This window comes from Lepisma saccharinum, chromosome 3, assembly GCF_977018435.1.
Source record: "Lepisma saccharinum chromosome 3, izLepSacc3.1, whole genome shotgun sequence".
Lineage (NCBI taxonomy): Eukaryota > Metazoa > Arthropoda > Insecta > Zygentoma > Lepismatidae > Lepisma > Lepisma saccharinum.
Window position 1 is genome coordinate 82835340 of NC_139231.1, and position 14614 is coordinate 82849953.

The 14614-nt window shown below is 37.3% G+C and overlaps 1 protein-coding gene across 2 annotated transcripts in view; it reads left to right on the forward strand.

The window, feature by feature from the left end:
- Window positions 1-14614, forward strand: part of LOC145985192 (integrin alpha-PS3-like) — a 93528-nt gene that overhangs the window by 21157 nt on the left and 57757 nt on the right. For both annotated transcript variants that reach the window (XM_083118914.1, XM_083118915.1), the window contains exons 5-11: window positions 963-1063; window positions 3179-3227; window positions 5468-5602; window positions 6033-6121; window positions 11617-11832; window positions 13058-13169; window positions 14027-14209. In XM_083118914.1, the coding sequence (XP_082975040.1) occupies window positions 963-1063; window positions 3179-3227; window positions 5468-5602; window positions 6033-6121; window positions 11617-11832; window positions 13058-13169; window positions 14027-14209 (885 nt within the window). The remainder of the gene's footprint in view (window positions 1-962; window positions 1064-3178; window positions 3228-5467; window positions 5603-6032; window positions 6122-11616; window positions 11833-13057; window positions 13170-14026; window positions 14210-14614) is intronic.

Sequence of the window (14614 nt, forward strand, 5' to 3'; positions counted from 1 at the left end):
TTATTTTCATTTTGACTAAAGATACAGTTATAACAATGGTTAATAATTTTTTAAACAAAAATAATCCGTTACATAATGGATGTTGTCAATGTTACATTCTTTTAATACAGCAACTCAACTGTGAAAAAAGCAGTCTGTTTTATTTTTATTAAAAATTAAAAAAATAAAAAAATATTTGCAATGGGTGGGTATAAGTATATTTTCTGTTGCAAATACGATGTCTGTAAATAAAGTAATAAGACTGGCAATGCTGCAGGCTCACTGATGAGGTGAAGGCTAGATAAACATCTTGTCATCCATAGAACAAATTGCAAGTCATGAGCAGCAACAGGTTATTAAATTAATATAGCAGTTTTTCCTGAAGCGGTTGTTGTACGTCGTGGGGCACAGAAATGGAAGTGTGCAAATTCAAGTAATGAGATGCAATAAAGTTTTGTGTGAAGCTGGGGAAAGTGCCACTTTGTTGAGATGACAAAGTGTTCAAGTAGCACACCACATTTCCAGAGGACCAGGAATCCACCAAAAATGAGTCCCATGCTGGAAGACTTTCAACTTCAAAAATAGATGACAACGACGACAATGTGGAAGTATTAGCTCTTGTGCATCTGACCATCGACTAACACTAAGAATGAATGATGATGAGTTGAATTTGAACCACACCAAGGTCCATCAGATTTTAACACAAGAATTGGGCATATCCTTCAACTGACAACACGCATCCAGATGTGACCTCTCACCCTCCATACCATTGTCATGGACATGTATCAGGGGTTGCATGTCTAAACAAGATAAATGACGTCGTCTTCTCTCTATCTGTGGAAGATGACCACCTTCAGTTTCTATCAAACTTCTAGTTAAAGAAAGGTTCATTGGGTATTTGAGTAAACATATATATTTCTCTTTCACAGATCTTATGGCTAACATTTACAGAAAACTGCTGATATTTAAGGTTTAAATTTCAGACCGTCAACTGCGCCACATTCCTGGACTATCTGTATCTGTTTTTGATTATGGAGTAGGACAGGCAGGGATGTCAGTGCATATACCAGTTCTATACACAAAGGTAAGGAACAAAACTTTTGACTATTCTGAGTAGTCTTTTTTATTCATTAAAAATATCTACTTGTAGTCAAATTATGAAATTGCTACATTTTAATAATATTTGATAAAACTTGCTGAAGGTTCACGTAGCTCAATGTTACATGAACATTTAAGTAAAAAAAAAAAAGTACTTACTACACTGGACCTTTCTTCTGAACCCCTTACATTTGAAACACATTTTTCATTCTCAAGGTGACTGTTCTTTAACATTGGTATCATGTGAACATCAGTCTGAAATTGCAACAGAAGCATTCCAGAATTGTAAAAAAAAATATTTTTTTTTTCAAGAGTTCAGTTAGCTGACTGTATTTACACTCAATACAAATTTGATTTGGTACAAATGTATAAAAATTGGTGTAGAAACATGCCATGAATTAATATTTTCAATTTCTGCTGCTCCGTGTAACAGAAAAAAAGAGCCTCTTGTTGTTATTGGATTGTTTTGCAACCACTTATAGAAAAAAAGATGACTGTTAAAGATAATGTTTCAATACCATGAGTGAGTTCACTTGTTCGAACAGGGAATGATAACTTATTTATGATTGCTTTCTTGTAACTCGCCAAAGATGAAGGATTGCATGGAGTTGATTTTCAAAAGACTGCTGCTGCCAGTGCAAGAAAGTAAATGCAGCTTCCCTTTCGGATAAGAATCAATGGATTGCATGTTGCATACAAATAGTGGTTTCACTTCAATACCTAACATACTGTGTTCAATATGACACCAATATTGTAATGTGATATTGCAAGAGTTAATTGTGTTTTGGTTGAAAGTAGGTTTTGAAAAAGGGATGTGGAAGAAAATGAAGGGGTGGGCAAGTACCTCTTCACATTCTCTGGAGTGATGAGGATGATGGTGATTATATTAGACGACAGGCCATTCAAAAAGAAACACCAATGCCCATGTCAGGTCTCAAACTTGAGTCGATCAGTGAGGAGATTGTGAGACCAGCATAATGCAGAACAAACATCCAGGGCAAATCAGGTGCATTAATCAAAACCCAGGGTATGCCTCAATAAGCACAGTGTGACATGGATTTATTCTGTTACATTGTGCATGTGAATAACTATGTGGATTGCTGAAGCAAGGATCTGAAGAAGGAACTGATTAGAAGAACTGAAATACCATGACACAAATAAAGAAACACACAGTAGATATGAGGCGTTGCGGATATGAAGAGCAAACTCAACAAACGTGCATTGTGAGGGAAATGCATTTCAAATTGTCAAGCACAGTGCGAACTCCACAAACAAGTTTGGAAATCACGTATGAAACATTCCAATCTACTGTTACTAAGTTTTGTGGAGTTCACACTGTGCTTGACAACTTGAAACGCATTTCCCTCACAATGTACGTTTGTTTGGTTTGGTTCCCTTCATATTCTCAATGCCTCATATGTAACCAATACCTAAAACAAGATTTTAATGGATTAAAAGGTTTTAAAAAAAGTGGAAGATAAAAATCACATGAGTCTATCAGAGGATAGATGCTTCAAAAAACACTTGCATCTTGAAGCAGCCTCACATATTCATCTTCCTACATGACTCTCCTCTGAGGTGATATTTACATTGACACAATATAGTAGGGATGGGCCAATATGAAATTTTGACCGATACCGATATAAAATTTACCCATACTGATAACCGATATTCTACCGATCCAGTAAAAGGAGTTGCATATTTAGACATTACTTTTTATAAAAGTAAGGCATGAAGATTATCCATAAAAATTATAACAAAATGGCATAATTTTGCACTAAATTATAAGATCTTTATAGATATATCTGATCGGTAAAATAATCGGTAATAATCTTACTGATAAACCGATATGCCTATATTGGCAAATACCGATAGAGTATCGATTAATCTGACCCATCCCTACAATATAGATTCGCTGTTGATTTTAGATTGTTCCTCACTATTAACTCATGTTCTCACACATAAATTTAAATTAGTATCATTACTAAATTGTCATGCACAATGGCTTCTGTGTAACAATTTTGTAAAATATACTTAACCTAATCTACTTTTGATTTGTATAGATGATGATAGATTTATCAAACCTTTGCACTATTTGCAGGAATACACGGAAATATTGATTGGAGCACCAGGTGTTCTAAATTGGAGAGGTAAAAAAAAAAATCATAGCATTTTGTATATTTTGTATCATAACATTTTCTCTATTCTCTTGTGTGTGCATGCCATATACTAAGGATAACATATTTTATATTTCACAAGTAGATTGTGAATTTTTTATCTGTATGTTAATTTTTTTCCTGTTTTCTTTTTATTACTCACAAGACTTCACTTGTAATTCTCCCTAATAATAGCTAATAATTCTTTTCATATTATATTTAATAATCATTGTTTTGGTTAATTTTCCATGATGCACCTCTTTCTGTTGTTGACTCAATAATTTGTGCTGCCTTAGTAGGCACATTTTACTTCAATGGACACATAGTTCCCGATACAAACTAAAGTCACAAGCATTGTCATGATGATTAGACAAAAGAGTAAACCCAGCAGTCTTGGTGGGCAAATGCATTGCCACTGTGCATTCTGGGTTTTTGAAGTCCAACCTTGAGCTTGAGTGCTCCTTTGTGAGTGTTCATCAATTTCATCCATAGGCGTGCACACTCGATTATGGGGAACAAAAGCCTGGATGAAAGTTCAGTTGGGGAAAGAACTACATTCCATCTCACTGTTTTACAATCTCTGTATTGGTGCTTAAAAATCGAGGGGTATCTAAGGTGGGTCTGGACTACCCGAAAATCCCATTCATGTGTGTATGTAGTGAAATTTTAGGCATTATTATATATGTCATACCTCTGATGTGAAAAAGGAACTCAAATTTATTTCAAGTAAAGGAACGCTGGTCCCGCACTCTGACTGTACGATCACAGGCATCATGCTTTGTGCTTCAGCTACAGGATACATGCAGATTCGAGTCTCCTGGGGCAAGTGTAACAACTTTTCTCCAGAGATTTCAGCGTGTGTATGGGACCAGTGGCCACTCACCATCGTGAAGAAATTGGGAAGCTACAAATGAGTAATGTAACCTGGTTATGAAAACCTACATCAACGACTGGAGGTTCATCGTGGTGACCTTACATCACCCTGTAACACCACCTTGGGGGTGTGAGTGAGGTCAGCAGTCGGTAGCTAGGTCCAGCCCCTCAATGAGCTCTTGCACCATGGGCTATAAAAGAATGCTGAATCCAAACAAAAATCACAGATCATCTTTACAGCTTGTTACATACACAAGCTAGTGAATATATGTAAATATATTATTATAAATATATATATGAATGCACATATATTGGATAGCATGAAACACTGTTGGTCTAACATTAGAATGAACTTCTGCAGTCTTACGAAAATTTCCTATCCAAACCTGTGTGGCACGATTATGCTCAACATAAGGCAACATCAGATAATTTAAAACTGTGTCTGATGCTGTTGGTCACTATTTCCCTATCTAAGAGAAAATATTTGGGGGAGAAACTGCACTCCCAACCCCCTTCCACATGCCTATGATTCCATCTAATCATTATTCATCATCATTGTTGTTGTGATTAGCCTAAAGATCCAGAAAAAGTGACATCAAATACAAAGAACTAACACAATGAAACATCCGTGATTTGACTGAGACTTGTGATCAGAACTTTTGGTGGTAAAATCAGGATCAAAGTAATCAACACACACACACACACACACAGCCATCAATGAAGTAGGTATTGGAATCATATTCAGAGTGGGATAGAAAAAAAACAAAAACTATTCTGTTATGACTAATACTGCATTGTCAAAATTGATTAAATTAGCACTTATTTAAGTACACAGGGTGTAGCACCTATTTAAGTATCATTGTCCCAGCATGAGGAACCGAATGGGGTGGAGAACTACACAGCCTAGTGTCAGATGGAAGCTAGAACATATGGGTGCTTACGGAAGAATTATTTTTTAAAGTAATAACTGTACAAAGGAAATGAATGGAAAGAAGAAAGATTGAGGAATAATATGTCAGAGCAAAAATGCACTAGAACAATGTTTTAATAAGTGAAAACATTAAGTTAGAGAAGGAATTATTTTCATTCTCCGCAAGAAATGTATGGAAGCTAAACATATTTGTTGATGATACTGTTTATAAAGTTCTTTTAACTTAATATCTTGGGTTGCTAACAACTGCCCCATGAGGAGAAATACACAATCAAGAATACATCTGAGCTCTGTTCAATATTTGAGATAAATACACAACTCATGTGAAACTATACCCCATGCTCTTAAATAACAAACAGATTTTGTTATCTTACATTTAACATAAACCTTGGTCTTCAATTAAATGTTACAATATTTATTTATATTTCAGGTACACCTATTCTCTACCGTCGTCATACACTGTCAGATGACTCTGGTCTTAGCCGGCAGATTTCGCCACTGTCATTTGAAGCAAGAATCCCAGACCCATATGGGATTCAAAATCTTCGAGATTTCAGTTTATTAGGTGTGTATGGAATCTGGGGCAAGGCCAAGAAATAATTCTGAGGGTGTTTTTGACAGATCATAATTTTCAGAAATGGTTTCTCATCACATAGGGCATCAAATCTGGGGACAATACTCAATACAGCCATGCATATCTCCTTCTCAATGTTAACTTTGTTTCAATATCTGGATTGTATTACCGCTAGAACTGAAATGCTACACTGGAGATGCTTCAGGGTATCACAATGCACAATTTGAAAACCCCCAGGTCTATTGTATGACATCCTAATTTTTGGGTAAAGTAAATTTCTACTTTTGGAAGAAAAGTAAAGTAACTTTCCCAGCTGTGGATATAAGCACTCGGATAGGTCAGTGTGGAAATTGTGCAAGCCAATCTTTAATGACATGTTTATTTTTACGAATTCCTAAGGATTTCACTTTTATACTTTCAGGATATGCAGTTACTTCAGGCTGCTTCCAGTACGAAAGAGATCTGCTGTATGTAGCAAGTGCACCTCGATCTGACAGACATAAAGGGAAGGTAATATATGGCTCAAATTTTCACGCAATTAAAAAAAAACATACATATAATTCTCACCACATAAAATATACTACTGGCACTCAAATATGAATTTGTCTCTTCCTCTGTCTACAAATGACTGGAACAGACAGAGTGGGATCTAACTTGTATTGATGGCAAGTTGATACTATAATGTGGAACTATATTCTCATTAATATTTGTACACCCCTGTTATATTTTACACAGTCAAGTCACACCAAGTTCCGCACCGTGGCTGTGCTTTGGGCTCCGGCTACAGGACGCATGCAGGTTTGAGTATCCTGGTTCCCCCATAACAACTCTTCTTCTGAGATTTCAGCCTATGTATGGGACAAGTGGCCACCCACCATCGTGAGGAAATTGGGGAGCTATGAATGAGTAGCGTAACTCAGTCTTTGAAACGACCGGGGGTTCGTTGTGCTGGCCACATGTCACCCTGCAACTTTTTGGATGATCCCCACCTTGGCAGGTGGGAGTGAGGCTGGCTGTCGGTAGGCAGGCCCTGGCCCTCATGGACTGTTTCACCACGGGTTATTATCATTAAACAATTCTTGAAGCTTTCCTGGCGGCGAATATTGAAAAGGTTTTCTCGGGCAATCAGCCAGGTGATTTCCGGAAAGGCTTCCGAGCTTTCGAGATCTAACATCACTCTCATCTTCAGAGAATGAAGTGCAGAGATAAGTCAGGGTGACGTTATATGTATTTGGTGTGGGAGGGGTCCGGTGTTGGTGGCGAGCCAATCAGGTGGTGTTTCTCTGATGTCCGCGCTCCCAGTCAACTATGGCTAACCAGGCTGGGTTCAATTCGTGTCCCGTGTCCCTGTTGAGGTTCTCCTTTTCCCCGTGTATGGCTATTGCTTCTTTGATGAGACGGTCCCAGTAATTTGATGATTTATTGATGATCTCTGTGGTTGTGAAGTCAATTCTATGGCCCTCCTGGATTGAATGTTCTGCTAACCCTGATTTTTCCGGATGAAAATTCTTTATGTAGCTGGCATGTTCTTTGCAGCGCTGTTCGATTGTGCTCCCTGTTTGTCCAATGTAGGCTTTACTGCAGGCACAGGCGATATGGTGTCTTCTGTCCTAGGTCGTCTTTGGGGTTTCGAAGTCGGCTTCTGACTTTCGAAGTCGGCTTCTGACTTTCGATGCTGGTTTGTGGATGGTCTTGATGTTGTGTATTGAGAGAATGCGGCTGATGACTGCAGAGAGGTTACCGGTGTATAGGACGATGGCTATCTTCTTGTCTTCTTCATCATCAGGTGGATCCGGGTTTGTTCGTTGGTTGTTCTTGTGCATTACTTTCTTTAGCGTCTTGTTGATAATGCCTTCACTGTATCCATTATGTCTGAAAGCTGTGTGTAGGTGTCTTATTTCCTCTTGCAGGTGCTCTGTGTCGCTGGCTTGGTGAAACAATGTCGAGAGTACTGTTGATCGCTGCGCTGGATGGTGAAAACTCTTGGCGTTGAGGTATAGGTCGGTGTGAGTAGGTTTCCTGTATATTCTGTGTCCTAAGGTCCCGTCCGGTTTGCGTGTAATGAGGATGACCAGGAATGTCACTATTATCATTAAGTCTCACCAAAAGGAATGGGGATTTGCAGCATGCAAAGAAAGTTAGTCAATATTAAATCTACTCTATTTTCAGGAAAAAAAATATATTCACAGAAGAAACAGCATGAAGTTTAAATCTTGGGCATGACATTTTTGAAGCGCCCACAATTATTATCAACATGCTGTAATTATGATGCACAAGCACATTAATTGAACGATATACACATATTCAGCATAAACTGCATGCATGATGAGTAAGGCTGAGATTTTGATAGACTTGCATCTTTTTCTCTTTATGAAAACCCAATAGATTGCTCAGTGATAAGAAAAATGCCCCATCAAATGTGTTTTATTTGGCTCTTTTTCTTTCAAAACCCATGAACTTCTCAATGTTGCAGGATATTTCATTTTTATGGGGTTTCATGGCAGCATTTTTAACATTATACAAGGTGTGGCTAGAAAAAACCGGACTGTTGCTACAAAATCTTTTATTGGTTATATTGTACAATGCGAACATTATCCCATTCAAAGAACTCCCCTGAACTATCGACACCCCGCTCCATACGAATCTTCCATTGCTGGAAGAGTGCTGGAAATCATTTTCTGAAACCATGATCATGACCTCCGTCGCTTTTGTTTTTACAGATTCTATGGTCGTAAATCTGGTTCCTTTCAGTGCTGATTTGACCTCTGGGAATAAAAAAAGTCGCATGGAGCGAGATGCGACAATTAGAGTGGATGTTCTAACACTATGATCCCATGCTTGGCCAAAAAAGCCTTGACTGACAATGTGATGGGCAGGAGCATTGTGCTGATGAAGAATCCATGTCTTGCTTTTCCATAAATCAGGTCGTCCTCTTCTTACTTCCTCACAAAGGGTCGTCAGCACAGTGATGTAATAATGTTGGTTATTTTGCAATAGCTCGAATACTGAAGCAACGATCTTTTCGAATCAATTCACCGACATTTGCAATGTTTGATTCCGTTTTTTACGTGCAAGGCCATCCAGGACGCAAGTCATCCGCAATCACCTCTCGTCCCACTTTAAACCTTTGAAACCACTTAAACACTTGCGTGCGTGATAAACACTCATCTCCGTACACTTCCTTCAACAAACCATAAGTTTCTGTGGTGGATTTTCCGAGTTTCATAAGAAACTTTAAATTGATACAATGTTCAACTTTCACACTTAACATTTTTCTGATGGAGCACAGATATACGGTTCACTTCGTCCACAAGCTACAGTGGAACTGAGCGCTGCACAGCCTGGGCAATCACACAGTTGATAGGCAGGATATCACATTATACACTCATGCACCGCTTGACCTTAACGCGCTTGTCATTTGTCGACAGCAACATCAATCTGGTTTTTTTCTAGCCACACCTCGTATTTCTTTTCTTGTATGTTTTCATGAGAAAAGGGACATTTCTTAGTTTCTTATTTACTTCTTAAAAAGCATCACACTTGTTTCTTGGTTCTTTGTTTCCAGTAAATCTGGTAAATCCTTTCTTCAGGAAGCAAGATCTAGTGAAGAAAGTGACTTGAAAAAAGTTAGTGGGAAAGGGGGTAGCCAAGAAAATGATTCTGGGTTTGAACAAAATTAAAGGTATATTAATATCCTATGATCAATTACTGATGATTTGTCTTGGGAAAATTTTCCTACTGGAGAACTACCAGGGGATTTTCAAGCTGGTAACCTGGTTTACTTCAAGTACGCTCCTCTAATAAATAAAGGTAGAAGTCGAAAGAAGCTTTTCAAAGTGTTCAAGCCTTTATTAAGAAACAACCTACGTATATTGTTAGTAGTGCATTGAAATGCAGGAAGGGTAAAATCAGCACATAAGTTTGTAGTAAAAGCATATTTTCTACATTTTGTGATTTTTAGGGCATTATTGCATTTTGTGATATTTTATTGTGCATCAAAATCCTAGCTCTAGTGATGAGTGTTACCACAACCCAAAACTGAAAAGAAACTGCTTTTGGATTTTAACATCTACAGCAAAAATTACAATTTTTTGCAGTAATTTCAGGGACAAACTTAATGAGATCATACCACACCCCCCCCCCCCACTTTCCCTTGCTGCCCTTTGCCTGGCATGGTTCTGCAATATGTGTAGCACAAAATTGTTTAGCATCAAGCACTTTGTTTTAGATAATGAGAGGTTTGAGTATTGAAAGAAAAGCACCAGTGATGCAGAGGATAAAATCTACTCTATCATCAGTACAAGTTCTTTCTTTAGAAACATACAGGGTGTAAAAGGATAGAGAATGAAAATGCTAATAGGCAATTTGCCCACTAATACATTTGCTATCAGGTGTACATGTGGTACATCTAAGAATGGTATCTCTGGATTTCTAATTATTATTCATGAATGAAATCGACCAATTTGGGTTACCTATGTCTGCAATTGGAATTAATGAACTATGAGGGAATGAGCACAGATTCCACAATCCAGTGCACATGAACAATGACGAAAATTTTACCAATTCTCATGGATACCAATGCTTGAAAATTTAACAGTAGTTCAGTATTGGTGGGTTTCATGTGCCATCATGTTTGCAAGGAAATATCACCCACATAGCGTTCATTACATCTGCATCAACTGCAGTTGCCACCTTTAGAGGTAAGTCGCTAAATATGATTGATTTGTAAGATCTGTTCAGAAGTAATTTGTGAGAAAGGTACTATCTACTTTTATGCCTACTTTTGGAAAAACGAATGTAGTATTTATCCAAAGTTAAATGAACATTTAGATATAAAATTGATGCATCTAAAGGGCCATCCAGACTTTTATATTTTTTTAAAAGAAAAATCCTATGGTGATGCAAATTTCGTTTGACATTTCAACAATTTATTTTGCAACAAATGTCTATGATATTTTCTAGTTGGAATGTGTGTGCATGGGGGAGGAGAAGGTGAACGGATTTGTTTTTCCCATCCTTTTCTCTTCCTAAACACAGGAAGAACTTCAAGAAGCATTAGGCGTTGATCAAACAACAGTTTCCAAATGCCTCAAAGCCATGGGAATGATTCAAAAGATGTCACATTGGGTTCCACATGAATTGAAAGACAGAGACGTTGAAAGATGAAAAACCATTTGCGAATTGCTGCTTCAAAGACAGAAAAGAAAGGAGTTTTTGCATCGCATTGTTACTGGCAAAGAGAAGTTGTTATGCTGTGCATATGGTGGGATATGAAAGGTGTTGTGTACTATGAGCTGCTGCAACCGGGTGAAACTATTAATGAAGAACGTTATCGATGACAATTAATGCGTTTGAAGCAAGCTCTGACCAGGAAACGACCAGAATGGGAGAACAGACATGATAAACTTATTTTTCAACATGATAACGCTCGCCCACATGTCGCAAAACCGGTCAAAACCTATTTAGAAAATGTCGGATGGGAAGTTTTACCCCACCCGCCGTATTCACCAGACGTTGCTCCTTCGGACTACTACTTGTTCCATATCGAAAAATGGGTCTCTGACTGGATCGCTTCAAAGGATGATGACTTCTTTCGCCACAGAATCCGTAACTTGCTTGACAGATGGGCGAAAGTGGTGGCTCCCGATGGACAATATTTTTCTTAAGGTATTTATGTATTTTGTGTTTGAACTACAGCTTCAATGTGTGCATAACAACCGCACGAATTAATTCCTAGACCAAATAATTATTACTCACACTGTTTTCCACGTTACTAAACGAGGATAAATTAAAAGTTAAACCAGTGGTGCAACCACAAGGAGGGGGCGCGGATTGCAGAGGCTTTTTTCTTCTTGATCATGTTGGCACTACACATCATAGTAGTCGCTGGCTGCCACTGTAAGCAGGTATGGATGATTAAAGTACAACCAATACTTTGTGATACCAGAAACACTGGCATCAGTATGTCAGCCCGTTTAAATATGACATATTTGTTCCTTTTGTAGGTGATCCTCTTTAAATATACTAAAAACCAGTTTAGAAGAGACGTCATAAGAATTACTGCCACCAAGTTTGGAATGCAGTTTGGAGAATATTTTGGTTCCAGCATGGCTGTTGCAGATTTCAACAACGATGGCCTGGATGATTTGGCAGTTGGTGCACCTCTCTTCACCAACACCAAGGACGAAGGACGAATCCATGTGTTCCTTGGCAATAGCAGGGTAATTAAAAAAAGTTGCTATTTAAGTATTGGATATACTTTCCAGACAGAATGAAATGTAGATATTTGGCAGAGTGTGTGGTGTGGAAAATGTTTTGTCAGGATGGGAAATTTTTTACCTTTTTGGGAAGGTAATTTCCCAACATTGGAAATCTTGAATTCTACATATAATTTTTCCTTGTGATTGAATTTTGCATTTCTGGAATAAAAATTTATATTTTCAATCAATTTCAATGATAGTGCAGAAAAACATCCAGAATTAAATACTTTCAAACACGATTATTTGAAAATTCCAAACCGTTCGGCGTTCTGAAAAGTCAGGATAGGATTCTTGTATCCCTGTACCGACCTTTTGAGATCCTGCACAACAGGTGGCAAAGAGACAGGTGGCAAAAAGGTGAGATTAGGTGATATATTTGCAGTTCTTTTCTGCCACTTTGGATAATATGTGACAATGAAGAAGAAATTGTGATCACATGAAATTGATGAATGAACACCCATGCTTTTTCAATCCTGTCCAGATATTATTAGAATAATTAAATCAAGAAGATTTAGGTGGGGAGGCCATGTGGCACGAATGGGAGAGAAAAGAAGAGTTTACAGGATTCTTGTTGGGAAACCTGATGGTAAGATACCTGTAGAAAGGCCAAGAAGAAGAATAACATTGAGATGGACCTAAAGGAAATTGGTAAGGATGGAAAAGATTGGATTGATCTTGGCCCAGGTTAGGGACAGATGGATCGCTTGTGTGCTGCAGCCATAAATCTTCGGGTTTAAGAAGGCTAGAGAGTTAGTTAGCGAGTTACACACCCATGCCCAAACCTTAATTTGGAACCTAAGTCTTCAGTAATGAGACCATTGGTCAACCTCTCAACATGTGAGACCACCAAGATGACAAGGATGGCCTGTTTGCACTCATGGTCAAGATGTAAACCTCTTACCTGTATTTTCTAGTTGAAGTATCTACAGAAAGGTAATAGGTGGATAATCATTACAGCCCGAATTAATATAGGTATTAACCTCCATATGTATTTAAGAGAAAAAGAAAACAATGTGAAATATCAAGAGTTGTTACACAGAAGTAATGAGTCACGTGCTGCTGACGGGATATGGAGTTTACAGTCAATCTGGCATTTACAGGTTAAGTAATAAATATTATTTAATAACTCTTCACAACTTGTGACTTCACTAATCCAATTTCAACAACTCAATGTACTTGCTTACAGACAATTCTAGAACAAGCACTGAAAGACCCACACATAAGAGGAAATGTCTCTAACGCACGATTTGGAACTGCAGTTTCAGCAATTGGTGATATCAATCAAGATGGCTTTCAAGGTAAGTGGCATCAACAAATAATTAAATGTGGAATTCCTAAGCAAGGAAATGCATTAAGAAGATCATTATGGTTTAATAAATAAAACTTTTTAAGAAAAAACTTATGCTAAAGTAAAATATGTGAGAGTTAAATTCTCATATTTTTAAATGTATTCGTTTAAAATATATTTTATAGCATCAGCTACAAAGGTGTCATTATAAGCATACTAAGGGAGATTTCACGCCAAAGTGACTTGCAACAAGGGAATTTCATACTGAAGTTACAAGCAACACTTTACCACAAAATGCACATACTAGAATCACTGGTGTACACAAGGTGGAAGCTGATGGGGCTACAGCCCCTACTGTACTTTCTGTAGAAAATTTGATAAAAATACATTTTTCAAATGAAAGCAGTTAAGAACTTAGGTAAAACCAAATTGGTAAATCCAAACCCTCTTAAAATGTACCCGATTACCATTTTTGTTCTTGAACAACTTTTAAAATAAAGGTTAAAAATGGTAAAAAATGGTAATTAGAAAATATTCTCTTGCAAGAATGAATCTATGAAATATCTCTCCAAAGAAAAATGCTGCATACGCCAATGACTAGAACAGTCTGCAGAAAAGCATTCATTGTGTATGTGCAATAAAGAAACTGATGTAATACAATGCACAATCTAGGAAAAATAGCCCAGTCGCTCGTGTGTCTCCTGAGCAAAGTTTGTTTTCAAGTGACATGTTAGTTGGATGCCAAGGAACATGTTGCCTGTTACTTGTCACTTTGGTGAAAGTCCCTTAGACAAACAATATTATTCTGTGATGAACATGAAGTAATTACACACAATTTAACCTAGATTGTTACATTTACTTTTTCAGATATTGCTGTTGGTGCTCCCTATGAAAACAATGGAGGTGCAGTCTATATATTCCATGGATCAGCAAGTGGTCTTAATCCGAATCCTAGTCAGAGAATAGTAGCTTCAAGTATATCTCCAGATCTCCAAGGTTTTGGGATAAGCATTAGTAATGGTGCTGATATTGATGAAAACTTTTATAATGGTAAGTTTCTAATTATACAGTGGAACTTCTATATAAGGGATACCCATGAGGAATGTAAAAATATCTGGGATTCAGAAGTGTCCACTATTTGAAAAAAAAAAAAAAAAAAAGCTTGTGATACTACAAAAAACACACTATTTGTTCCATGACATGTGTTTAAATGTTTCATTACTGTACATAATACGGGCTAGCTCTTTATCATTATGTGCATAACAATTTTGATTTTTTTCTCTCTACTGTTAATGGACAAAACTTATCATACATGTAAATTTTACAATTTTACAAAATGTATTTTCACTTAACTATTTTTGGATATGCAGGTGGTTCGAAATATTTTTTTTCTAGAGCATGAAAAACTATTCAGAAGTTATCAACTTGCAAGCTAGGTGTGTCAGAAAAGTATTT